The sequence below is a fragment of the Pleurotus ostreatus genome (assembly GCF_014466165.1).
Source record: "Pleurotus ostreatus strain PC9 chromosome Unknown scaffold_6, whole genome shotgun sequence".
Taxonomy (NCBI): Eukaryota; Fungi; Basidiomycota; class Agaricomycetes; order Agaricales; family Pleurotaceae; genus Pleurotus; species Pleurotus ostreatus.
This window is the reverse complement of record NW_023503161.1, coordinates 173,260-198,820: the sequence shown is the minus strand read 5'-3', so window position 1 is coordinate 198,820 and position 25,561 is coordinate 173,260. Positions and strand designations below refer to the sequence as shown.

Sequence of the window (25,561 nt, the reverse complement as noted above, 5' to 3'; positions counted from 1 at the left end):
GTACAGAGCAGAGCCCTGACGACTCACTCGTCCTTGTCGATAACTCTTTAAGGAACAGGAGCGTTCGGGAAGAAAAGTATACGTAGATCTGCGTTTCAGCTCTTGACAACTGATGCCTGCGGCCGGATTGACTTTTGCTAGTGTACCCGGCGTACTTTGAGTCTCTGGCCGAAATCAATGCACCATGTGCACGAGTGATCCCGGCGCTACACCTTGTCATTAGCCCAGGGTCGTAGCGGCGCGAGGGCAGGTGGTTAGCGGTGGTTAGCTGTGGTTGGACCACAATGCTGTAGAGACTGCAATATGCAGAAGGTGAGTGCCCCGGCACTACGGGTGGGAGTTTACAGGTCAGGCGTACTTCTTTCGTGGAAGTGCCTCTGACAATTAATCTGCGGTCCAAAGAGGCAACATTCAAAAGCTGGCAACGATGCTTGAGCTTAAGCTATGGTTGGTAAGCAGCTTCGAGAAGCTCCCAAGTGAAGGTAGCGCGCCCAAGTCTAGAACCCCCTGACTCCTAGAATACCTCCTATTGCGTTGGGACCACCACCCCCACTTGCGCCAACGGTCAGAACGATACGCCCATGTCAGGTTGTAGATGGGAGCCAGCACTCGGCCTGTCCAGCCTTGCGATACGAGCAAGTTCTGCCTCACTGCCGTTACCCACCCCGCTGAATCCCTGGCGGTGTGATCAAGGATCGCCAAGGACTGATGATGCGCCTACAGGCACCGCCGCACCGCTCGGAATGCCGGTTGTATGTATATGAAAGAAATTACTACGACACGCCAATCTCCTCTTGTCTTTCCCCCGCCGATGTGGATTCCAGGTCTTTCGTCGTTTTCTTGGGAAGTGTCACGAAGAAAGCTTTTCCGACGAAAAGGTGGTGGTGGAAAAGGCAGGGGTGGTGAGTTGGATCCTGCACCGAAACCTTCACGATCTCACAATTGACGTGCGTAACAGGGAGGACAAGTAGCTCGTCGTCGGGCGGGACTAGCTCTGGCGGAAAGACATCCGGCTCGTCTTCGTCTTTCGGGGGTTCTTCAAGCTCCTCAAGTTCTTCGTCAAGCTCTGGGGGCCGATCATCCAGCTCCTCTTCTTCTCGGTCCTCCAGTTCTCGTTCAAATGGAGGGACGAATAGGGTAAACACCATCCCAGCTGGACAGCCGTTTGCCGGACGCACACAGGGCGGGGGGACACGCGCCTCAATTTTTGGTACTAGGTCAGTCAGATCTTTTCCTTTTCTTTCTGGATCCCCTGATTCATGGTGTGTCATAGGCAATATGGTAGTGGATATCCGGGGGTCACTGGACGCGGCGTCGCTGGACGTGGCTTCCCATTTTATTATTGGCCTATTGCTTGGGGTGGTGTTGCTGGTGCTGGGACGGGAGCATACCTAAGGACGAACGAAGTGAGTGTATACTGGCCGTTAAGCAGGGCGTGCAGAAATTAAAACTTATTCCTTATCAGTATGGTAATCCTGACAATAACACCCGCCCCGGCGGTCCTGAATATACAGCAGCATTCATTGCCAACTCGTCCGCTGCATCTACGTTCCGTCTTATTGCCGACAGCAATACCGTGACCAGTCTAATCGGCGACCTGATGGCCAGTTGTTCTTCGTATCTTTCCTCGGTTGTACCACCCCAATCCTCGCCACTGAATTCCTCTGCGCCCGACGCGCCCCAACCTGAACAAGCCGTGCAATACTACCGCGCTTCTAGTGTCGTCCTCACCCTCGACGGCTACAACAACACCGCTGTTTATGGTGACGAGGGCACGGCTGATCTTCCCCTTCCCGATATTGTCGTGGACCTGAACGCCAACGACGGCAAGTTGTTGGGCTGTCTGAATCAGACGATCGGAAACGCTGTGCCGTTGATCGATGGCGCCCCTGCGAAATGGTCTCCTGACGGAGGCGTGCTGGCTTTGATCGCACTTGTATGGTCTATGAAGTTCGCCCTGGGCTGGGTATAACCTACGCACAGCAGATTGCATGGCGTCATCGTGCCATTTGTTTGTACTGGGACATTCTCTGCTCCCTCTTTTTGTACTCCATGATATATTGTATCATCACACTAGTATCCTCTCCACGTTCGTTCGATATACCCTACGCTTGTAAGCTTCCTTCGGGACATTCTGTGGTGCTTCTTCCTGTCCTTGCTACGTCTCCTTGTGTTTCTTTATCTGTCGATGGACGACGTACATATTATTCTGCACGGATTGTCTCCTCCAGTCACTCCCTTTCGATTTGTCACACCAAGCACGCATGCATTAGGACTATGTTCCCAGTGATGTCTAGCAATGATTCTTCTGATAGGCGCAAACATTTAGTCTCCTGCAGCAAATTTCCGTCACTGTAGCCTAAAGTACGGGAGCCGACCACGTTACGAATCAAGCCCCCGCCCGACGGTTATCCAACTAGTAAGGTTAGCCCTACTCGTTGAACTTTGAAGGGTGGCATGCTGCCTGCATCAGACCTCAACGTGCACTTCCTGTCACACGACCCAATATCTCGATAGAAGACTGGAGCTGCAGGCTGCGGCTGCGGATATCTAGCCTCCGCAATAGTTGCATCATGGAGCTGGCTGGAATATCGCCAACCTTCTACTTGATCTTCTCAGTCCGGAAATGGCAGGTCATATACTTCTTCGGGATCAGATACCTTCGTGACGAATCTACTGCCAGCACCTCGACCGCTGGCCAACGTCCGACGAAGGTCTGGCGGTAGCGGCAGCAATAATTCGCCCGCCTCCCCGAAGCTAAGTAACCTAAATCTGAACGCGCTGCGTAAAATTCTGGCTGCCAGCACCCACCACCGCCAAATATGCCCCGTCACTTCTGGGCCAGGAGCACACTAGTCGCGCACTACACTGGATTCTGCTAGTGTACAAAAATTGATTGTACCAGTCCGTGAGCGGAATAGCTGAACGGCTGTGGAATCGAGTTAGCCGTATAAATAATGCAAGCGTCCCCATCGACTGCTCCCCACCCCTCCTTTCCTCAGTAGAGCTTCAGTAAGTTCCAGCATTTTATTCATCTTGATCCCTATTATCCGCCAAGCTTTCGAACGGATTTCTCATTCGCTTGTCTTTGAAATAGATCATCTACCGTCGAGACAAAGCAAACATGCGTGTAATCTCATTCATAGTCATCGCTTTCGCTGCCGTCTTCGCCGCCGCCGCACCTGCTGAGGACGCCGCCGACCACCAGGACACTGCCAACTGGCACCGTCACCACCACCATCACCACGGCGGTCACCACGGCCACCACCACTAAATCCCGCCTCTCTGCTTCCTGCTGGGGCTTCTCCGCCGTCCCAAAATACCCGCGCACGCATGCTCAGGCGACAAAGAGAAACATGGCCCGAGCTCGGAAACGGGGTTTACGGACGCTATAGTATTGATTGGGCTTCATCTTTCCTCCTTATACACATGTCCCCATCTCTTATCCCTGTATCATTTCACGTCTCGGCATAACGGATACTTCTCTTTGCTCCCTGCGAGAAGCAGGATATAGCTTACACATTCCTATGTATTTGGCGCATTTGTAATTATATGATTCCATTCATCCTTGAGCGTCTGTAAATCACATTAATTCACAGTAGCGGAGGGACGCTAGCTGCTTCTGTTTCGACGGCTACTGCAACTCCCGCTGATCACTCGTGTCATTCGGAGTCGGAATCTCCTGGCAGTCCACTCATCCCTATCTCTAGCTGGTCTTTCCAAGCAGCCGCGAACTCGTCTATATCACGTCCACTGCTCAGAGTCAATGTGTCGAATGGTATCATATTGTGTTGGTGCGCAGGTGAATTCGAGTTCGCAGAGGGGTGGGCACGGGAGTCGATGACTTTGAACGTAGGGGTCGATGGACGAGAGAGGTGTATATCTAGCAGTTCTTCGTACGTGAAGAGCAAGGGATCGGTCCGAGGGGCGAACGGGTTGAAATCGATGATGTGCCCGCGCGAGAGATCGCGAGTTAGGAGAAGATCAACCGTGTCTACCGCCAGATAAAACGGGTTAGTCGGCCATCCATTTAATATGGCCAGAAGCAACCCACAATGCCGTATGGAATCCCAAGCATGCCGTATACTGTTCTCCCAGAGTTCTCGGACCGCGGTGAGAATCTTTTGCTGAATCTGCATGTCGTTATAGAATTCGTAGTAATTCGTGTCTCTTTGCGAGATACCTGTCGGGATATTTAATCAAGCTCAGCCATGTGAGCGAGAGGGAGTAGGACGCGCCTATGAGTACGTTGTCACGCACGAAGCATCGCACTTCGCGGCTCCTGTCTACAGGATACCATTTCCGAAGAACGAGTTCCAAAGAATAATCTCCGTCGCCATCAAGACAGCCGTCGAATACTGTAGCCTCGCTGAGATCATGAGTAATGAAGTCCGAAGATTTAAGCAATAGATAGACATCGGAGGGTGTAGTACATTTGAGAGGAGATGATGCGGGAAGGACCCAAGAAGCATCCTACAATGGACAATTTGATGCGTGAGGATCACGCAGCGACGATCATGAAAACGATCTCACCTTGGGAGCCGAGAAATTCAGCTTCGGGAAAACGGCGCCATATTCTTTTATACACATTCTAATCTTATCGTCGAGCTCTGGGAAGGCATATCGTCGCGGTGGTGGTTCATCGCCTGATTCGTGCTCGCTCCCCGCTTCTTCTTCATCCTCCTCACTGCCTCCTTCGTCATCAGAGAGGGTACTCCTCACCGGTCTATCATCACCAATGATGGTCGAATCATCAGCGATCAATGGCACCTAAACTCAGTTCCATCGATGTCGCCACAGCGAGGCCATGCCACTGACATGTCGTCGGATCCTTCGGGTACGAATACACCATCTGCATTGAGATATTCCTCAAAGTCTTTGGATAAGGGTCGAATAACGGTGGATTTGATGGAGAGGCGGGCGAATTCCGGGTACCACGAGGAAAATTGGAAGGACAATATGGCATCTTTGCTAAGGTCGGGGAATAGAGGTACCATGGTGCAAATTTATGGTGAAAATGTCGTCGCCGAAACCATGGGTACATAGGCGCTCGAGCATTGAGATTACCGAATCGATTAGGCGCTCATTGATCACATTCTTCAACTTCCACCGTCAAAGAGGACGCATACTGCCCCAGTAGTAGTACTCAACTGCTCTAGCAACGTGCAAACGAGCACCCCTGCCATGGCATCGTCTTCACATGAAATCTCATGAGGCTTCTTGAGGCTTCTTAACAGCGATCGCTAGTTGAGTTGTGAGACTCGCAACAGCATCATGTTTCTGAAATGATCGTTTAGAAATTGGTGTCAACGTAACCTATCTTAGGGAGCACTCAAGAGCTAGTACGACGCGCGGAACTGTTGGCGTCGTTAGTGGCCATCAAGTACTAGGATCTTGTCCTGATCCTGAATATTGAATTCTCGCTCTGGGTCTGTCCCCGTCTTTTGGCTTCCGATGCGGGCAGTTTCAACTGCCGGAGTGCGATTCAGCCGGTCACAGTTCTTCGGTCTGGGGTACGTTAACCACCCCTTGCACCCAGCGTCAGTTGACTATACGACATTAGCCTCCTATCAGACCATCATCGTCAACAGCATGTCCGTAGCTGAGGCCGAGGTCACGACGGTGATGAACATTGAACGAATACACCAATTCCCCTCAGTCGTGGCGCTTAGAATCAGGAGTTCTGGCGATCGTATCAACTGCGGTCTAAGAACTGTGATATTTCCCTTCAAACTTGTGAGGTTGACACATCTCATAGTATCACTCGCACTCATCTGTTGGCTATTAATGTTAAAGCTAAGGGCCAACCCCTCCAATGTTCAGCGCCTACGTTGACAAGCAAATGGACTAGGGACACTAGGCTTTGAAATATCAAAATATACTACGCGTCTCGTACCAAGTAACGGCTGCGCAATTTGATGGTACATTTGGTTTGGCGCAATTGAGAATGCATTGGTCGCAGGTGGGCGCTGTCCGCACAGGCTCCATATTTAGGGCTACCTAACAACGGGGTTGCAACGGAATCAGATCGTCAGGGTTTCTATGTCGGTGGTTGATAGGTATCAAATATACCTCCTTACGGCATGTGGCTGCGCTGGCGCATCCGCGCTACATATATAAAACGTTTCTCATCCTCCAGGTACACGTCGGCGAAAATCCTTCCACCTGCGCATGCGACCCAACAGACAAGTACATTTCTCATCGACGAATACTTTGTACACTTTCATCACTCAAACGCCCGAAGCTACGCCCCTTCTTACTGCCAAACGCCCTCTGGTAAACGACTCCCCTAAAGTCACCAAGGCACCTCGAGAAAAGTCTCGAGTTTATGCGGCAAAAGAAAACCACGATTTCCAACGACATTCACGACGCCTATCATTAGACTCCCAACTCGACCAACACCGATCTACCTTTCTCCACTTCTTGTTAGCGCCCTCTTCGGACCCACACATCATCTATGATGTATCTCTTCCTCCGGAAACCCTTGCATGCCGCTATCCGTCGTCATTGCTTGCTGAACCGGCCACTTCTCCCGCAGTTCCAGTCCTCGTGATCGAGAGCCCGAACTGCCCATGGCCCATTACTGTCATCCCTTCTTCGTCGCCGAGCCCTTTGTTGCTGGCTTACGGCGCCGTCGTCACGGTTTGGGATGTTCTGAGCGCGATTCATGACGCGCTCCGTCCTCCGGTCACCCTCGAAGAATATCACGCACTACCCTCTCTTGAGGCGACCCAGAGAGTCAACCTCGCTTACTCAAAAAGATGCAAGCGAATCCAAGGCCTCGAAGCTCGCATGGAAGAGGGCTTAAGAGGCGTTAGAAGGGTAGACTTTCTGGGAGATGCCACGCGCTTTATGGGATTGGCTACCCACACTTCCGCCGGGCATGTGTGGAAACTGGTCGTCTCGGCTTAGAGTCATCCTCATACACTTCGTTCTCGCTTTCGAATGCTTTCGCGCTGACCTATCATTATTTGTATAAACTATCAAAAACGCTAGACTTGATGAACAACTTACAATACACTGTACAGTACTACTTAACGATGCTCCTATCCTCCTTTCGACCCCTGTGATGCTTCTTCGGCGATCGAGCCCGGATGGTTGTTTCTTTCTCTCGTCCATCTCATCTCGGATCAGGCCATGGCGAGCTCAATTTCTCTTTGAAAGAGTAACCTGGTACCGGACTCAAATGTATGGACCCATATGCACCAAGAACGCGTCCAGGGTGCCACCAATGGACATGGCGACTAGTGATGTCTTGACTCCTCCTTGTTTTCTGTCAGAATGCCGTTGGCGCTATCGAATGGACAGTGCCTGAGGCCTGATCCTCCATGTAGGACGAGGTAGTGGCGAACGCGATTCCTCTCTGAGAGTATACGTTATTCCGGTGAACGTCGAGGTACCAATTTTCTCACTGGTCGGGAACCTCCAAAGCAACACCAATGGATTTTGGACGATAAGGTCGTACACGACACACTGCGGTACGTACCTTACAGCTTGCCTCGAGTCCTTCAGAGATGCTTCGTGGTGCCTTAGAATTCCAATGTGGAGGTATGTAGGTCCCAAGCGCAGCAGAATTATACTTTCTCGCAGTGAAGGTTGAGTTAATCATATCCTGTATCCAACACTATTAGGTGTATTTATATTCTGAGGAAAGTGCTTGTATTTTCTGTCGTTCTGCACTCGACTTCCCCCCAATGTCGCATCCTCTCCACTGGCCTGGCCACAATATCTACTACTATCCATTAGGCAACACACCGCCAACATGCCTTACAGAATATACTTCGTGCGATGCCTCGCAAGTAAACATATTGCTGATGGGGTGCGGAGACCCAAGAAACATCTTGTTCACGCTACTCCACGATTTCGCCGGTGAGCTCTCCGTGCTGGAGACAAAGAGATGGCTGGCTTATGAAGTATACAACACAGCACGCCAGCGTTCACTTGATTTCACTTGCTGCGATGTGGAACCTGCGGTTTTGGGTGCGTCTCTGATTGCGGCCCCCCTTCTACGCCTCACTGAATGGTCTTCAAGCGCGCAATGTTATCCTCTTGACTCTTCTCGTGCAGCACCCGAACGAATGCGAGACGACGTGGGACATATTTTACCACATTTTCATTAGCAAGGACACGCAGAAGCTCTTGCACAAACATTGTCGAGAGCTCTTAGATTTATCAGAGGATCTCGCTTCGTGGGGCGCAAGTCGATATGGATTCATCCGCTTCTGTGATTCTCAAACCATCCAAGAGCTTCGCCGCCACTGGCTCCTCTATGTCACTGGCTGCAGCGATTCTCGCACCAATCAGACTCTCGCGCGCACTTTGCGTAAGGGCATGGCTGATGAATATTTCAAGACCCGAAGCGCGGTCCATCTGAACATCTTGCGCTCGACGGGAATCGCTCTGCCAGAAGCTCTGTCTATGGGAGAGGGCCAATTCGATCGATTCTGGACAAACGGGACGACTTACACCGCTGATACTGCTATATCCAATGCCCAGCTCCCAAACCCGACCTTCTGTTACTCGCTCGCAGGCTCCAGCTTCGCCGTTCACTATGGAACCCACCCCCTCGCAGGCTTCCATCTGGCACCCGCTTATGTCCCCCTTGAAGGGAACCGCCGCCCGAAGAAGGACACTAAACCCACTTTCGAAGGGCTTGTAAAGTTTGCTCGTGGGGAATTCGGTCGGTGGGGTGGCGCTCTGCGTCGGTTCGTATCTTCGAACTGCATCTCTATCAGTTTATTTTGCGGAGACGTCGGCGTCTTCTCTGCGTCCTTACAAGCATACATAGAGAATGGCGACGTGGGGGCATCCATTCAGGGAGGAATAGGGGGGTCGACCGTGTTGAACGAGCAACTCTATTCGCCCTATGCAAAGCAGCGGTCGTCGAAATTGTTCGACATCATCGATACATCTAACCTCGTTGATCACATTGGGCTGCTGAACGTACTGTCCTCTGCTATCCCCCTGCTTCGACACACTCCGAATGCCGTCTTGGTAACGGAAGCCCTACATCCGAAAGGGGAGGACCCGTCCATGGCGTTCCTCTCGCAGCCCGAGCTTGGTGGTAACGCGACCACGATGTCCTTGCTCCTCGGAATATCCCCTCTTGGCACGGTGTCGGGGCTGACAACGTACTCCAACCGCCACGAGATGATGTTTCTAACAGCGAGCTCGGGTGATCCTTCTCAGTTTCACGAACGCGCCGCCTGGCGCCGCACGGCGATATCCAGCGACACACAGTCATACACCCTCGGCATCTCAGTCCCTCACTTGGCGACGCTGCTTTTCCATGTCTACCAAAACATGTTCGTTGGGGAGAACCACGCCACCATCTTCGCGAGGATGTCGCTCTCCCCAATGCGATCTGACCGCGTCCGTTACGTCCGCGGTTCCTTCGCCGCTCTTCTGCGAGTGATCCAAGCACGTTTCGCCATTTCCACTTGGAACTCGGCCGTGACTCTACTTCTAGACAAGATAGTGAGAGACAGGGACATACTTATGGGTATGAACTTTTTTCAGGATCTCTATTGCAACCTCCATTTCCATGGCGTGTATATACCCCCAGAGGCCTCGCCAAACTACCTCGCCACGCAAGTAGACGGCCTCGAGCTCTTTCGTGGGTGGTCGGCTCGTCCGTCAATCATGTCCATTGTCATCCAAGTTCCACGCCATAAGCTGAAGCCTCTGGAAGAAAGCGAATACCAAACGCCTGTCCTCTATTGCGACACGTACGGGGGACACAATAACACATCCAATGCCGTATTCTCCTCGGTCAAGGCCGCCTTTGGGAAGCTTGATATCGAGGGTAGCGGCGAGAATAAGGTGCTCCTAGTGCACAAAGACCCTTTAGGTCTACAAGGCACATCCGATTTCATTGTGTGGTTCCGCGTCCCCACTGCATTGGTGTTGGGTGTGTTGCCCCTCCTTCGGAAGGTTTGCTTGACCGTTAGGTCGGAGCCTGCTACAATTTCCCTTGTCCCTCAGCTAGGCTTAGCCCTGCATCTGTTCAGCACCGCCATCGATGACGGAGACCATGTTCACATCGCGAAGGGCGCTGTATTATATCCAGGAAAGCCACAGGACATTCCGAAGCCTATTTTCCACCTTCAGATTGAAGAGCGAAACAAAGTCCCCGTTATCAAGTCTATCTCAACGAGGGTGGACATCATTCAGGACGCCGCCAGATCTAGCTTGCTCGCCGGCGCGCAAGTTTCTACTACCCAAGTGGATCCGACAACCACCTCCTTGCAATTCACCTCGTTCAGCTCAAGGATCTACTGGCCCCTGGTCATCGACAATACTGCGTCCAAAGTCCGCATTGCCAGAAAGTCGGCATGGATAGAAGTGAGCCATTTCTCTACCTATTAATCTAGTCCTAAGCGTGACCTGGGACGTTTAGGTTGAGCTGCCTACTGCCTCATTAGACATCAAACACAAAAACCTGGCTCTTTCCAACGTCTCGCCGTTGTCCAGGGATAGGGGCCAAGTCGCTCCATGGATTTTTCACCGTGTGAGCCTCGCGATTTCTCCGAAGATCGATCTGTCGCGTTCCCATGCTGCTGGGTACATCGCTATGAATTCCACCCTCCAGATGTCCCAACGAGAAATAGCTATTCGTCGAGGAACGTCCGGTACAACTGAGGACTCGGATGCCTTGGTCGAGATGAAACATGGCATCCATTGCATGATCACCGCAGCTTGCGGAATAGATGCGCCGAGGCAAAGCTGTGCATTCACCTTGCGCGCACAGGATGTCGGGATATATTGCATCATCTTTATCGCTGGTGTCTGCCTCGACCTATCGGCCCACACCGTCGTAGCAGACGCGTATGTACTGTCTCTGACGGAATCCCTCGTCGCCGACAATGACCGAATGCCCTATATCCTTGCCCGGTTTACAACCTTCCATAAACAACTTCGAATCAATACGTTCCTCCCCACCGAAGTCTCGGGGTGGAAATGTCTATTGCCTGCCTTTGCCGAGCGCTGCAGAGACTGGGAGCACACAGACCAATGCGACTACATTGTACGCGGTCGCGCACCGTTGAGCGTGGCTGTAAACGATGATCCACTCTGCAGCTGTGGTCGCGGTAAATCTGTTGATACTTTCCTCTCTAGATTCCCGGAATGGAGAGATCTTGCTCCACTGGTCACTAAGATTGCTATCTCGCCTCTCTTCGCTGTATCTTACCTGGACCAAATCCTCCCTTCAAGCGACCGTGACCCTGGAACTACCAGTAACTCCCAATCTCCCGGAGACAGCATTGGTATTCGATGTGGGAAGTGTGGAGGGCCTGGGAAGCCCAGTCTTCTACGTTGCAGCAAGTGTAAAAATATACATTACTGCTCCTCTTCTTGTCAGAAATCCGACTGGAAGGTTCATAAAATAGTTTGTAAATAGCCCTGTCTAGTAGTTGTCGAAATCGCCTGCCCATGCTCCCTTTGACCCCTATGAGGATGATCGTGTGATCGACTTGGAGTGCTTCCGGTTATTGATCCCCAGAAGCCGGACTTGTACAAATACCCCTTCGTCGTGAACAAAATGACAATCCACCATCAACCGCTCTCTACGACATTAAGAACTACAACATGCCTTTATCTCCTCCCCGGCTGTCCGACCAGATATTGCTTTCGTTTCCGGCTGACCATGTGCTTCTAGTGACGTTCAACCGCCCGAAGAGCTTGAACGCCATGAGTGCTCAAATGAGCCAAGATCTCAAGGTCGCCTTGGAATGGTTCGACGAGGAGCCTTCCTTGTGGTGAGTGGCTAGGAGGCTTGTGTGAGTAGCATCACATACTGTGTAGGGTTGTAATTGTTACTGGGACCGGAAGAGCCTTTTGCGCCGGGGCCGACCTTAAGAGGTGAGTCTTGTCACAAGTAATGCAAAGGGTCTGGGGTCAACATAGATATCGTATAGCTGGAACGACAACCAACAATCGGGTAGAACCAATGAGCAGGAGAATGTCGCTAGCGACCTGTATGGCTTTGGTGCAATCTCTCGACGCGCTACATCGAGCAAGCCCATAATCGCCGCCGTCAATGGCCTCGCCTTTGGCGGAGGGATGGAAATGGTGATCAACTGCGATATCGTTGTAGCTAGTGAGGATGCCAAATTTGGACTTCCAGAAGTGAAGCGGGGTGTCGTTGCCATTCAAGGAGGTATAGCTGCCGTATGGCTGTCCTATTCACCGACTCACACACATATTAGGTATCCCAAGGGTGACCGTAGTTTCTGGACGGCAGGTATGAGTCACCTACTTCCAAATTTCTGTCGCCCTCAACGTCCTTCGCAGCTTGCTTCAGAGCTTCTCCTCACAGGTAATCCAGTTAGCGCGCAAGATGCAAGGGATAGATTCCGCTTGTAAGCCCACCAATTGCTCTCATGTTACCTCCGTTGTTGACTTGAAACCTTTTGTGCAGCGTCAACAAGGTCGTGCCCGCGTCCCAGGTCCTTCCTGCTGCCCTTGATTTTGCTAGGCAAATCGTGGAAAACTCCCCAGATGCTGTCCAATCAACCAAGAAGGGGATCACCCTTACGTTGCATTACCCTGTAGACGAGGCGTTCAATGTAAACGTCTGGAGTAACGAAAGCGCTCGTGTTTACAAGGGCGAAAATATCAAGGTAAACTGCTCACGGCTAGAGATGATTTATGTGGCTAATCAACGATAATATTGGTAGGAGGGACTCAAGGCATTCGTTGAGGTTTGTACGCTGCCATCCTTCTTCGATCCTCCTCTCACTCCGGATGTTAGAAACGCCCGCCAAATTGGAAGAACCCTGCGAAGCTATAAACGTTGTTTAGTTATCTACATGTCACGGAAATATTCCTCCGTCACCATGTCGACATGTCCCTGCTCGGGATGGGGATCCCAACCGTTGCTCTATACAGGTCCATGGAATGTGTAACAAACCGCAGGGCAAAATTTTGATGGTATCTTGTAGCGGACCGAGGTGTGTGTATATTACCGGGCACGACGGACAACCTCGAACAACAGCTACCGAGGGATACGATGGGAGAGCAACATGTCCTGCGTTTGACTAGGTTCTCCAGCTAGTGCACAAAGAAAAGGAACAGGAAGCCACGAACACAGATAAAGGCGAAAAGAGTGACTGACTTCTTCACCTATATCATTCGAGGCCATGAGCTCTCAGTCCAGCAACCGCAACAAAGTCACAAACGGTGTCCATGAATTTACAGACGGAGCGTAAGGGCGTAGACATTTACACGGGAGACGACAATAGGAGCATGTTATTTGACAGCCAGCGGATCGAACAACATGTTATGCTCCGCTTGCTCGCGTAGATGGAGGATCACTCTGGAGGTGAGAGTGGAGTGGATAGCTCTTTGAAGTCTGCGGAGAATGAGTATTGAGTCTTTGAGTCGTAATATGTACACGAGTCACAAGGACAGTTTGAGAAGCTCACACTGTAAAAAGGTTGACAAGATCTCCCTACAAATGATGAGAACGGCGATGTCATGATCGCATCGCTGTTGACATACAGGGAGTACCACGATAGTGGCGATATTCATGACAGATAAAACTACGAAGTTCATCAAATTTTAATAGGATCACACTGAGCGATACGAGGATACATACCAAACAATGCGAAATAATATGTTATGCCTTACGGGAGAGCTCAGATGCGGCATTCGAAAGCGGCATCTGCATTAGGCACTCACCATCTCTGTATAGAGTACGCAGTAGCGTAGAAGAGCGCCCAGATTTCGGGAGCATTGGTGTATACGGCTTCGTAACGGCTAAGACCATTAATATCATTATGCCTGAGGCAAGCATTGAGGAATCCCAATGGGAAGCACTGAAAACGGGGATACCCACCGGTATCGTACACCAGAACCAAGATCCAGCATAGATAAAGGTTGATATTTTCAGGGATGATCATGCAACCTCCATATGGTTGGAGCTGAAAGCTGCGTACTGTGATGGATGTTAACTTCGGGCAGTGGTTCGATAGCTAGATTTTAAGTACTATTAGCCTTCATTAAGAATGTTCCAAAAATCACGACAATTGGGGTCCAGCAGCTCAAGTAGAACACGACTAGCGCGGTGCCAGACCAGCGACTGGTCTTCCAAAGCGACCAAGTTCGCATTGTGAGGATGACTATGCGCGTCATCAGCGCTCGGCTCTCACGATGTAAAGTATGTGGGGTCAAACGTACCTTCGGACAGAGCAATGCTGAAGCAGAAGGACCCTAAGAATAGCCCCCCGTTATCATAGCCCGTGTCTCAGGTACAGAGCTACTTACAGCCCGCAAGCCGATCTATGAGAGTGCAATCTTGGGCGGTCATCGAGGGCACAAACTCCGCTGAAAACGGTTGTAAACTACGTTTGGCTCGGTCGTAGGAGAACTCACCCCATAGTGCCCAGGTAATGTCGATGAATGGGAGGTACCGATTGACGAAGAACATCATGCGGATCAGATTCCAGCCCTGCTTTGGCCACAGGTGATGGATCTCCAGTCCCACTGTCAGAAGATAGTCGTAGACCTTAGAGAAGTCAGACGAGGATGATACACCTGTTGTTAAACGCACTACAATAGTTGCGCTTGCGACTATGGGGCATTCAGTGTTTCGCATCACGGATTGTGTTGGATCACATTACAGTCAAGATACTGAAAGTCAGGACGTTAGCGAAGGCGCAAGCGCAAGCGATTTACTTACCAAAACCAGCCGGAAGTGCTCAACACTGGTGGACACATCGGGTCCCTGCATCGTTTGCTGCAAAACTGCAAAGGACTTCCAGGACCGCTGCAAAGTTAATGGGGCACGGTGGATCCGAGGGCAGGAGTTACCTGGCTCACCCACCCGAGTATTTAGAGGTTGCCTTGTCAAGTCTGATCTTGTAATTCCACTCTCAAGTTGGTGACCGTGATGATGAATTTATCTTACCTATGAGATGATTGCTATGCCCACATGTACATATGGAAGCTGCCATTATATTTCATTCAACAGCTATAGGCTGTTTCTTAACGTCGCGATGAGTAATGCAAGACCGGGGTGATCGCTCTGGTGACATGGGGAACCACCTTGTGCCAAACATTGAGATCTTGAGAACTCGAGAAAGAAAAGAGGTGCTCCCACGCCACTCAAGCTGAGTGGTCTCGATGATATCAAGATATTCATATGGTTCTGCTGTCTCCTTCTACGGTTACGGATAGACGATCAAGGTAGTACTTGAATTAAGTATGGGTACCTCTACGACACCCCAGCCTCATGCGAGTCCGTACAACTCTGCGAAGGGGTCCCAGGTTGCATTCGTGTGTCTCTCGTACTCCATGCTGTTAGCAACGTCTGTCGCAAGTTCTTCTCCATAGATCTCTTCTACAAACGCCAACGTCGCGTCTATCCCTGCACTTATTCCAGAACTAGTCCAAATGTTGTCGTCGACTACCCAGCGTGCATGGGTGATCCAATTGACCGTGTTGTTAACCGGTCTCCCTGCCCACGCTTTCTTATTCGTCGTGGCATTGCGACCATCCAACACCCCCGCGTTCGCAGCCAACCACGCGCCGGTACACACGGTAATGAGGTACTTCAGTTGGGGGTAGGTATCCCGAATGAAGCCAACTTCGGCTTGCAAGTCCGGAGCGCGGGTCCCCAATCCACCCGGGACGAGCAGGACTTCGAGGTCTGGCGGCGGGTTGGAGAACGTGTGTGTAGGGAGGATGGACTCGGAGAAGTTGGAGGGGGTGGTCATCGCACGCGGTTTGGTGGAAACGGGGTCAAGTGTTCTCGATATGAGAGAGAGGTTGAGGGGGACTGTCAAGGAGAGTAGGTTAAGGGCTTCGAGGGGCCCGAAGACGTCTAGTGCTTCGAATGTGGGGAAGAGAAGAACACCCCAGTTTACTGGAGGATCTTCATGTTCGTCGTCGCACTGAGCGAAGGTGAACGTAGTTGCCAAGGTGGCCACAAGCACGGCAAGCGATTTCCTGAGACGCATCTCTTTTACGAAGAATCTGTATACTGCGGGGAACGCTCAGTTCTTATATCCAGCATGTAACTCCATCCGACATTTATCCACGGAGGTTCGTCGCCGTAATCCCCAGTTGCTTGGATGATCATGCGCTCGTGAGACAGACGTTGTATTAATCATCGGTGACTTTCTCGCAGTCCCATCCATATGTAACCCGGGTTCATCCCCAAGTAGATTTCAAGTAGCTTCGGCTAACGCTTGGAGCGGTGAACAAGACCGTTTTCTTCGGTGTCTAGGCGGTGAGTTTCCAGAGCATTATCGAGCACATTTACTGATTCAACAGGGTGAACATGGATGGAGTGGCCTACATCTCCCTAAACTACACATGATCAGTCGGCGTCGGTAAACTGCCAACAGAGTTAAGGAAGGGTATAGGGGCGCTCCTGTGTTGGCCGAAATTCAAAGTCCGTACAAGTCTGCGAACGGATCCCTGGTCGGGTCTGTGTTTCTCTCGTACTCCATGGCGTTCGCGATGTCGGTCGCAAGTCCCTCGCCATAAATCTCCCCCACGAACGCCAATGCTGCATCGATCCCTGCACTGATCCCAGAGCTGGTCCAAATATTCCCGTCAACCACCCAGCGTGCGTGGGCGATCCAATTGACAGTGTTGTTCACTGGTCTCTCCGCCCAAGCTGCTTTGTTGGTGGTGGCATTGTGGCCATCCAACACCCCCGAGTCCGCAGCCAACCATGCTCCAGTGCACACGGCGATGAGGTACTTCAATCGCGGATACGTGTCGCGAATGAAAGCGATTTCGTCTCGCAAGTCCTGGCCCCGGAATGAGGAGGACTTCGATGTCCGATGGCGCGTTGGCCAGCGTATGCGTGGGCACGACGGACTGGGTGAAGTTGGACACTTCGCCTAGTACGTGCGGTTGAGTGGGTACGGGGTCGAGCGTTTTGGCGATGAGGGAGAGGTTGAGGGGGACTGTTTCGGAGAGCAGGTTGAGGGCTTCTATGGGCCCGAAGACGTCTAATGCCGCGAAATTGGGGAAGAGGAGGACACCCCAGTTTCCGGGCGGATTGGCAGTCCGAGCAACGGTGAGCGAAGTTGCCAGAGTGGCTACGAGGAAGGCGAGTGATTTACTGAACTGCATTTCTTCTGCTGTGAGTAGTGATTGTTTATACTATCCAGGCGAGGATCCCCCATCTTTATATGGAACGTCGCACCATCTACCACGGAGGTTCGTCGTCGTCTTACAACAGTTGCTTAATGATCGTCCACTAATACTGAATATACAGAGAACAAGGGATGATGTTAATCACTCAACACCCCTCGCAGTGGAATCCATCTGTAAGCCAGCCTCGCACACCCACACGGGTTTTCCGCGCGATGTCGGGCAGTCGTACCCGCGTCAGTGCTTGAGTTGGTGAATGTACACGATATGGCACCATCATGAGCGCAACTGGCCGTCGGATCACTCAAACCAGCCAGCGGTCTCGTCGACGATAGCGCTGGTTCGACACCGGGACATCATGGGACTAAGCTTCAGGCTTGTTGCTACTTGTGGCACGCGGTTCAGTGTTGCGCTGTGAGTTTGCGCTGTTGTCGACGATGTCGTTGGGGCCGGCTGTGCGAGGTCATTATTGCCTCACGTCGCGCCGCATGGTTTGAGAGGTCCCGTGCTTGGCTGCTGCTTAGTCCAAATGTACATGAATATTGATGATGTAGTCCATCGACAGATAAACTACATAGTAAACTAAGCATACTAACGGATCAACATACGTATTTTTACATCGGGTCGAGATCAATAGTCTAATGTCCTTTTTCTCTCGACGATCAAAGCCGATATCAGTATGTGGTCAAAGCAATCGTGGCCCTCTGGGAATACCGTCAGCGTGGCGGCTGGTAGAGGAGGCGATGCGTTGATTGGGGGAGGTACGAAGGAGGCTAGTTGTGTTGAGACGCTGTCGTGCGCGTAGCACTGTTTGAGGTTCAGATTAGTTCGTGCTTGAATGGGGGTAACGGAATTGACTCACAATGCACATTGGTGAGCCGTCGTCAAGGACGTTCCGACAATCCCATCTGAGGTGTACATTTCCGCAGTCCCACGTCCAATGTCGCTGTATTCATGGTAAGCAAGACTGCAGAAGCGGAAGCCCATCAAGACGCACCAAGGAGCCGTTCACGCTAGACAGTATCCGTGATAGACGTGTCGTTATATCCCCGATGGTGACTATCGCCCTCATTTGGGACAAGGACATCCTGATGACAGAACAATAAGCCCCACGAACCACAGAAGTGATTTATATCACTCTCACATACTCGAATGAGCCGACAAAAGGGCCTTGGGCGTCTCCCCCGTGTCGGATCGTGGTAGTGTATGAGATGGGGAGGAACGGGTTGAGGTTGAGCGATACGGAGATGTGGTAGACTGGTTGGGGAATCGTTAACCGTGAAGACGAGGGCGAAGTTGGCCGCGGTGGCATGAGAAGCAGGGAATCGGATGCCCAATCCGTGAATGTGTATACGAGGGCATGCGATGGGCGGGTGTGCAGCGAATACCTAAACGTTGATTTCAGGACGCGGCCACGGGCAATAAAATATGGAAGTTTACTGAGGGGGTCTTGAGTGGGATGCATTCGATACGGCGTAGCTGCATGGAAGGTTCACTTCGATGAGGGGATTCAAGACGATAGAAGGATAGTGCAGACCTACTCAGGCAAGCCCTCCACTTCGGGATCCAGCTCATTCGGGGAAGTTGTTCGCGGGATAGGTTCTTTTCTGTCGTTCATTGGCGTCTATAGCAGATGAATGTGGAAGCTCACCGATTATCATCACTGAAATCTGGATGAATAGTAAATATTGTGTTAACTGTAAGTAAGGAAAGGAAGCGCTCGAGTGGTCATGCCGAAAGCGCCTAAATTCGGGACGGCATGGCGGCCCGGTCAACTTGAACTCGCCGGATATTGGCTCAGAAACTTCAATTGCCTACCAGCATTGCGTCTGGCCAATGCGCGCGACTGGCGCTTATGTTGATTGTAGCCCATACAGCTCGCATTAGTCCATTTATCAATTATTCAAAACTATGAAGTTTTCGGGCACGATTAATAAGGATTTTCCATGGTTCTCAAATTTCATGAAAAGGACGAGCGAAATTGTCAACCTCATTTCTTCATTTTGTCACCCTATGTAACGCTTCCCACGGGAAGGTTTGATGCGTATGGATGCAGCATATCTTACCAGCAGGTAGACGCATTTTCCATTGTCTACAGGCTCTTGAAACTTGAAACCCCGCGACAATCTAGTGTCTCTGGCATAACATTCTACTTATTCTAAGAGAAGATCACTAAGTCGATCTCCTCAATCTTTCCCAACCGCCTTCATTCGATGGACCGCATGCGAAGTTCATGTTTCATCTGGGCCCGCCTTCGTCAGTACACCCCAAAGCTTGTATTTGAAATTGACCGCTGAGAAAGAACGAGCATCTTTGGTACGTTACTCGTTGTCTAACTTGATCTGGCCTCCGCTGAATGTCACGCATATTTAGGAATATACATTCATTAAGCACAAGGGCGAGACCTTTCATCTTGAATCTTGAATATCCTCTCAAATAAAGGCTGTTCATGCCTCTGCGATGCCGTGAACCTTTAATAGCGTGTCCTCGATACAACCACGGCGTCTGGAAACCAGATGTCCACGGGGCCCAGAGAAGACGAGGGAAGATAACGGAGGTCGTCGTCGCGAGCTCGAGGAGGGCGCGTGCAACTCAGCCAGCGGGTGATGCACTCGCGAAGATTGATTGTACGTGAATATTTCGAAATCTATTCTCTCGGCGAGGTGCTTTAGAAGTCAGAACTCTTATCACTTACGGCTTGTTGAAGAATATCGTTCGGCTAGGATGGAAGAAGCATGGACTCGCATGATCGTGTAGCGACATGGTGATAACCAAGGCGATGGTATTCCCCTTCCGAATCCTATAGCTGTGGAGGCCCAACCCGATCTCGCAGCAACATCATCAGAATATGCTTTGGGTTCCAAAGACAGAAACGACGACGCATTCAAGAATTCTAGCCTAAGGGCGTCCGTCGTTGCGCCCTTGGCGAAAAGTGGTCTCGCTGTGCTTGGTGCCATTCTCAGTGACCTGGGAATTCCAGGCGCGGCAGCATGCAAACTAGTGATTTCCGCCGTTGAAAAGTACGAGGTGCGTATTCTCCCGAGGATGGTGATTGAATTAATAGCGACACGATCTTAGGAGATGCAGTTAAATGTCGAAGCACTGAACTCCCTCAGGAAGCACTACGACCATATCGCTAGCGTGATTGACGACGCGTTGAAGGATAGGTCATGTACAGAAATATCGAAGCAGATGACAGCGGCGTTTCGGCGCTTCGCCAGGTACTGACCCGACTTTTATTTCCTCCCACTGCAACCTCACATCTACTAGTCGACTTGATGCTGCCGTCGTTCCCCGCGAGGAAGAGCAGAAGAAGCATATTTTCTTCCAATTTTTGCACAGCAGTGAATTCGCGACGAAGCCACGGGGAACTTTTGATGGGGTGGGGCGACTGGTTGCATTCATCGTGAGTTCTAATGTATATATTCCGTTTGTGTTTGCACTTATGATCCAAAAGGTCGGAATCACACTTGCTGGTCATTTTACGCTCAACGAGGTTCTGCAGTCGGTCGAAAATAAAGCGCTGGTATGTTCTTGCCAGCACTCGCCTTTGGCAAACTCAGCAACTAGTTCAGGCTGACAATGTCCAGTCGCTTCGCCCTGTCGGGGCTGCTTACAACGACAACCATGCACTCAATAAAAAGAGGACTGTTTGTCTGGCCGGGACCCGGACAACTCTCCTTGAAGAAATCGGGCACTGAGTGGTCGCTCGAGACAAGGAGCCCATGTTGACCGACCTCCGTCCCGCATCAGTGAACCGGTCGCGGTGCACGACGCAGTGCGAGGAATGATACATTGAACGTCATTTAGAGCAACTCGGCAAGTGTAGAATCGAACCTTTAGTTGTCCAAGGCCGTGCCGGGCCGTCGAGAAACGAATCGTCAAAGACGAAGACGCAGGAGTGGGCAGCGCCATAGGATTCAGGATTTTGGCTGTGCGCGGCCTTTCTCTGCCTCACCACCCTTTTGACCATAACCTCCCAGCCATCTTGGTCGCCCGAACATTGCCATGACATGAAGACCGGCGCAAAATGGACGGTGAAATGTTCGCGTCATCCAGCGGATCGTGCAGTACAGGGTTCTCGTCCTAGACGCCAGACGTCAGTGTGCGCCCGCGCACCCCCATGCTATTTGTGTATACAGACATTCCAGGAGGAGAGAACCTTAGGATTCCAGCTGGCAACGGAGCGTGTATTGCGACCCTGAAGATGTTTCAAGGGCTTGCATCCTCCTTTCACCATCACGAAGGCGTCTGAAGGTGTGGTCTACGTCATACCAATATCTGCTTCGCAGCGGCACGAATTACAGCATGCGTTCACTAAGCCGACGAGGTTGTATCCCATCGAGCGAAAGCACCAAATAGTCTTTACGACTCGCGCTCCCCGTGTTCTCCGACCAGACGCCTTCTTTGCTATCGCCAGACCCACAACAGCAAGAGAGCTCGCATCCCCGCTCCAATGTCTTGTTTCTTTCCTAGGCCTAAGGTGCAAAGACTTCCCAACCTCTGAGTGACGATGTCAGGTCCTGATTGGGCATCATCCCCGTATCAGTTCGCCCAGGTCCAGCACGCTAGCTGGCAGAAGAACATATCTCTAAGCTCGAGAGGGCGTGGGGAAGCGCGTCATGGGTTGCTTGCGATCCAAAACTCCTAAATCCTCCTATCAGCGCCGACGACACTCGGTGTCTCTTCCCTCGTCGCCTCAAGTTTTATTGCGATTGATTGATTGGTTGGTCGGTTGGCTGAAGAAGGAAGAATCCTTAGGACCCGCAGGTTCAGGTGCGTGTAAGAATACTCTTAAGACGACTCAGTGGTTGACATTGAGTTTTATTGTGGACAGCTTAGTTTGAAGTCCTGCTCTTGCCGGATACGAGGTATCACCATGATCAAGACCGGTTACCTATGCTTTCTGTCGCTGTGTATCTAGCAGGTCCTCCACAAATGGACGCGGACACGCCGAAGGAGCGAGGCTTCGGCATGAATTCGGTTGCAGGCTCTTCGTTGTGATGCTGCTTTCCTGACGCCTTTGTATTCGACCCCATGGCCCCTTCGTTTGAGCTCAGTTCGATAGTGGTACTCATAAGCGTACTCGAGGAGGATGGATCGCAAAGAGTTTCGGCCCACAGACTACGACTCCCAGCGGGTCCAGAATCCATTGAACCGCGCGCACGAAGCGCCGATATCGACTCATTTCAACTGAAATCACGCCCAAAATGAGGAAGAAAATCATCTACGTTATGCATCAAGTTCCTTGTGCACGGGTAGGAGTTACGACCGATGGAGCGTATGTCTGCTTTCGTGTTCATGTAGGTGACGTTCGTTGACCCATGAATTCTTTATCTAGAATGAGCCTTTCGCTCGATGTTGTCTTTTCCCGCCATCGCTGCTACCGCCATTGATAACACCTTTATTGGATCTTCGCTCGGACCGGCGCGTCACTTTGCTTCTCAGAATGCTATTTGCAAGTCATGCTCTCGATTACATAACCAACTCGCCGCCCTTCCTTCCGGATTTCTGGGCATTGCCAACCTCTTTCCCTGCCGACCCTCAGCTCAAAGTATGGAACTCAGCGCCACCCGCCCACATGCCTATTTAGGCAACACCGACAAATAATACTTCCCCGGTGGTCATTGTTCGTCTGCACGCGGTCAGGTGATCGCCATACAGATAGAGCGAAACACCACCTCAATCGCCACAATCGCTCTTTCCAGTTCCCCTCATTCTGCCCACCTTGTCACGGGTCTCTCCTCTTTTACGACCACATCCACGGCTATCCACGGTCAATAATTCAACTACACCCACTCTCCATCCACTTTCAGCCTCTGTTGTGTCAATCCCTTGCCACAACAACCGTCCACTTTCCACGTTCCACCATCGCCACTCTCCCGTGATGTCTGGATTCTCCATTGACCGTGATTTCCTGGAGTCCGCTTTACGGGCACCCAAAGAGGCGCAAGACCAAGCAATTGGCGCATCCGACCTCACATCCACCGAGCCTCAGCTCAACGAAGAGGGGCCAACAGTCCTATGTGTGGATCCCCACCATCTCCAGACCCCCGCCCCTTCGGTGCCCGCAGACTCTTTTGGCGTGCTGGATCCAGTCTATTGGGAACAAGCGAACGCCAGCGCCGTGACTACTCCTGGCTTTGATGAATCGTTGCCTACGCTCACTGTCGCGGAATGGGAGCTGATGTACTTGCTCTATGGTGACGCTGGGTGGGAATCCTTAGCTCCGCCCTCCGAGTCCAGTCTTGGGCTGAACCCACTGCAACCTCTTCCACAGCGTTGCGACGGCGCGCTCGAAGGAAATACCGCTGCCTTTGTTGCGCCTCAGCCTCCACTCGGGACCGGCTCTACCAGCTACTTTGTCCCGCACGTTCCCCAGCAATATGACAACTATGTTCCCGATGGGGCCCACGCGCAATTTGCGGCGCCAGTCATCCCCGCCGCACCTCCGTCTGTGCAACCCAGCGCGAAGCCATTGTCCGCGATTGGGAGACCCAACGAGCCTGTCGGTACTCCTCAAGCTGTGACGCTGAAGAGGAAGAGAGGCGCTGCTCCGAAGGACAGAAAGGGTAAAGCAAGGGAAGAGCAGGAGAATGTCGCCGACGATTCCTCCACAGTCAACGACGGGCACGCCGAACAAAGTCAAGATGACCAACCCCGCCGGAGTCGTCCTCATAAGAGCGCACCGGGCGAACAGCCAGTCACACACAAAAGGCGGAGATATACCAAGAAAGGTCTCAATGTAAGTCCCACCTTCGGATATCACATCGTCTTACATGCCACTGACTGCCGCCATTACGCCAGTACATTTGCTCCTTATGCAAGGCCACAATGTTGTTTACGGATGGCCACAGCAGGGTATGCCCCGTGCAGCCCCCTCCCGCCGTCTGCCCCGCCTGTAGGCAAGAGTGAGTGTCGGAGCCCTTGTCTTGGTTGATGCTATTGGTTCTGAATGTGCCGTAGGTTCTCAAGGAATGACGCCGTCACCCGCCACCGTAGAGATGGGAGCTGCAAAGGGCCCCCATCGGCCCAGGCTAGCACCGTAGGCATCGTGGCGTGGCAGGGGACCGATTTCACCTGCACCTACCCCTTGAATGGCGAATACGCCTCGAACGATGTAAATGACGGAGGCGTCGTGGGAGGTTACGACGACTCGAACAATGGGAGCGTAGCGTACGAAAATGTGGCTGGGCCATCGTCCGTGACTCTGGACCTCCCGAAGCCTGCCAATGAGGGGAAGAAGGCGAAGACCGCTCGATCAAAGGCGAAGAACTAGAAATTGGCCTACGCTCGACCCATCCGCAATTTCCTTATTCCCTCCGCCTCGTTCTTCTTACGTCCCTCCAAACTCGTTTTCGATGTACATATTCGTTTCGTCGTTCATCCCCCGCCAGGCGAAGAGATCTACGCCACACGTCCCATATTGACAATCATGCGGGCGAAACCCTACCATCTTCCAGCTCCCCTTTAGCGTTATTCATGACTCACCTTCTCGCGCCACCCGTCTGCCTCTACTTTTCCCCGCAGAACTCTATGTTGTTGGCGCAGCGACTCGTTTGACCGACCCGACTATGGTTAGACTCTGCTTCTGACCTGCTTCACAGCCCACCTCGCGCTACCTAATTTCCCATCTCAGCCCTCCTCAAACCCCTTTCACGGACTTTATTTTCCTTCTCCATCGGGCCTATCCTCTCCTTCGCTGTAGTACTGACTTATTACCTTTCATGACATTCACGACGAGCTCTAGTTGGCTATTCTGAATTCTTGTACTATTACTTCTCTAGTAGTGTATCTTTTGTCACACCCATCCCTGAAGTTGACAGGCAATCCGTACTGTCTTGATTTTCGGAATGTATCGCTTTCCTCGCTGCTGCCATGGCGCACTCATAGATTAACCGAAGAGTATCGCGAGGGAAGACGCCCAACAAGGCCATCTGCACCCCGTCACTAGCATTACTTTACGAGCGCTACTTGCACTTCGGCAGCTGGCTTCTTGCAAGCCAGCTGCACGTTGCGACACTGACATGCATGGCCATTCATTTCTACGACGAAAGCTCCAGCCCTCCAGGCGAAGAACTTGCTAGACTGAAGACCAGCTCCTTACTGGTACGTTCTGAAATCCCTTTTGTCGTTTGGGGACAGGACGCCTTGGCCATCGTTCATCGTGTACCGACCGATTTCTTCGACCAGCACCTTCTCGTGCAGGATGAACGCGTTGCGGATGCTGTTGAAATAATCTGCAGGGAACCTCGATACTCTCCCATCGACGCTGCTAGTGATGGCAGATGGGGGGACTACGCAATGTATAATTTTATCCAACCGTTTGCATTCGACGGCACCCCGACTACTCTCCTACAACAATGATCTGGAATTCGCATGCAAGACGCAGGAACCTGACCGTATTCTCGTTCATGCGGCGTCTACCTTCAACTTCCCCCTCCATGAC

General features: G+C 51.7%; 13 protein-coding genes across 13 annotated transcripts; 7 read left to right on the top strand and 6 right to left on the bottom strand.

Annotated features, from left to right (window-relative positions):
- Positions 1-773: 773 nt before the first annotated feature.
- Positions 774-1,148, bottom strand: PC9H_008329 (uncharacterized protein; the record flags this gene model as incomplete). Its single annotated transcript, XM_036777843.1, has 1 exon — positions 774-1,148. One exon carries the CDS (start codon positions 1,146-1,148, stop codon positions 774-776), a length of 375 nt encoding a protein of 124 aa, XP_036629271.1.
- Positions 1,149-1,259: 111 nt separating this feature from the next.
- Positions 1,260-1,972, top strand: PC9H_008328 (uncharacterized protein; the record flags this gene model as incomplete). The annotated part of the gene is made up of 2 exons (XM_036777842.1): positions 1,260-1,406; positions 1,466-1,972. The coding sequence occupies 2 exons, from the start codon at positions 1,260-1,262 to the stop codon at positions 1,970-1,972; spliced, it is 654 nt and encodes a 217-aa protein (XP_036629270.1).
- A 1,690-nt stretch (positions 1,973-3,662) lies between these two features.
- On the bottom strand, positions 3,663-4,997 carry PC9H_008327 (uncharacterized protein; the record flags this gene model as incomplete). Its single annotated transcript, XM_036777841.1, has 5 exons — positions 3,663-3,994; positions 4,055-4,183; positions 4,257-4,473; positions 4,534-4,726; positions 4,819-4,997. The coding sequence occupies 5 exons, from the start codon at positions 4,995-4,997 to the stop codon at positions 3,663-3,665; spliced, it is 1,050 nt and encodes a 349-aa protein (XP_036629269.1).
- A 1,174-nt stretch (positions 4,998-6,171) lies between these two features.
- PC9H_008326 (uncharacterized protein) lies at positions 6,172-6,912 on the top strand (the record flags this gene model as incomplete). Its single annotated transcript, XM_036777840.1, has 1 exon — positions 6,172-6,912. The coding sequence occupies one exon, from the start codon at positions 6,172-6,174 to the stop codon at positions 6,910-6,912; it is 741 nt and encodes a 246-aa protein (XP_036629268.1).
- A 782-nt stretch (positions 6,913-7,694) lies between these two features.
- Positions 7,695-11,401, top strand: PC9H_008325 (uncharacterized protein; the record flags this gene model as incomplete). The annotated part of the gene is made up of 4 exons (XM_036777839.1): positions 7,695-7,869; positions 7,927-7,980; positions 8,033-10,344; positions 10,400-11,401. 4 exons carry the CDS (start codon positions 7,695-7,697, stop codon positions 11,399-11,401), a joined length of 3,543 nt encoding a protein of 1,180 aa, XP_036629267.1.
- A 188-nt stretch (positions 11,402-11,589) lies between these two features.
- PC9H_008324 (uncharacterized protein) lies at positions 11,590-12,793 on the top strand (the record flags this gene model as incomplete). The annotated part of the gene is made up of 8 exons (XM_036777838.1): positions 11,590-11,759; positions 11,806-11,862; positions 11,919-12,160; positions 12,210-12,244; positions 12,295-12,362; positions 12,422-12,623; positions 12,681-12,704; positions 12,755-12,793. 8 exons carry the CDS (start codon positions 11,590-11,592, stop codon positions 12,791-12,793), a joined length of 837 nt encoding a protein of 278 aa, XP_036629266.1.
- Positions 12,794-13,251: 458 nt separating this feature from the next.
- Positions 13,252-14,734, bottom strand: PC9H_008323 (uncharacterized protein; the record flags this gene model as incomplete). Its single annotated transcript, XM_036777837.1, has 12 exons — positions 13,252-13,354; positions 13,428-13,453; positions 13,504-13,544; positions 13,601-13,627; positions 13,684-13,785; positions 13,841-13,939; positions 13,992-14,123; positions 14,182-14,214; positions 14,269-14,328; positions 14,377-14,509; positions 14,555-14,574; positions 14,680-14,734. The coding sequence occupies 12 exons, from the start codon at positions 14,732-14,734 to the stop codon at positions 13,252-13,254; spliced, it is 831 nt and encodes a 276-aa protein (XP_036629265.1).
- A 499-nt stretch (positions 14,735-15,233) lies between these two features.
- PC9H_008322 (uncharacterized protein) lies at positions 15,234-15,962 on the bottom strand (the record flags this gene model as incomplete). The annotated part of the gene is made up of 1 exon (XM_036777836.1): positions 15,234-15,962. The coding sequence occupies one exon, from the start codon at positions 15,960-15,962 to the stop codon at positions 15,234-15,236; it is 729 nt and encodes a 242-aa protein (XP_036629264.1).
- Positions 15,963-16,394: 432 nt separating this feature from the next.
- PC9H_008321 (uncharacterized protein) lies at positions 16,395-17,091 on the bottom strand (the record flags this gene model as incomplete). Its single annotated transcript, XM_036777835.1, has 2 exons — positions 16,395-16,763; positions 16,786-17,091. 2 exons carry the CDS (start codon positions 17,089-17,091, stop codon positions 16,395-16,397), a joined length of 675 nt encoding a protein of 224 aa, XP_036629263.1.
- Positions 17,092-17,742: 651 nt separating this feature from the next.
- On the bottom strand, positions 17,743-18,424 carry PC9H_008320 (uncharacterized protein; the record flags this gene model as incomplete). The annotated part of the gene is made up of 4 exons (XM_036777834.1): positions 17,743-17,919; positions 17,975-18,058; positions 18,110-18,200; positions 18,261-18,424. 4 exons carry the CDS (start codon positions 18,422-18,424, stop codon positions 17,743-17,745), a joined length of 516 nt encoding a protein of 171 aa, XP_036629262.1.
- Positions 18,425-19,561: 1,137 nt separating this feature from the next.
- Positions 19,562-20,813, top strand: PC9H_008319 (uncharacterized protein; the record flags this gene model as incomplete). Its single annotated transcript, XM_036777833.1, has 6 exons — positions 19,562-19,739; positions 19,919-20,139; positions 20,191-20,333; positions 20,383-20,518; positions 20,570-20,638; positions 20,688-20,813. The coding sequence occupies 6 exons, from the start codon at positions 19,562-19,564 to the stop codon at positions 20,811-20,813; spliced, it is 873 nt and encodes a 290-aa protein (XP_036629261.1).
- Positions 20,814-22,999: 2,186 nt separating this feature from the next.
- Positions 23,000-24,391, top strand: PC9H_008318 (uncharacterized protein; the record flags this gene model as incomplete). Its single annotated transcript, XM_036777832.1, has 3 exons — positions 23,000-23,857; positions 23,920-24,023; positions 24,079-24,391. 3 exons carry the CDS (start codon positions 23,000-23,002, stop codon positions 24,389-24,391), a joined length of 1,275 nt encoding a protein of 424 aa, XP_036629260.1.
- Positions 24,392-25,143: 752 nt separating this feature from the next.
- PC9H_008317 (uncharacterized protein) lies at positions 25,144-25,479 on the top strand (the record flags this gene model as incomplete). The annotated part of the gene is made up of 1 exon (XM_036777831.1): positions 25,144-25,479. One exon carries the CDS (start codon positions 25,144-25,146, stop codon positions 25,477-25,479), a length of 336 nt encoding a protein of 111 aa, XP_036629259.1.
- Between the last annotated feature and the right edge of the window lie 82 nt (positions 25,480-25,561).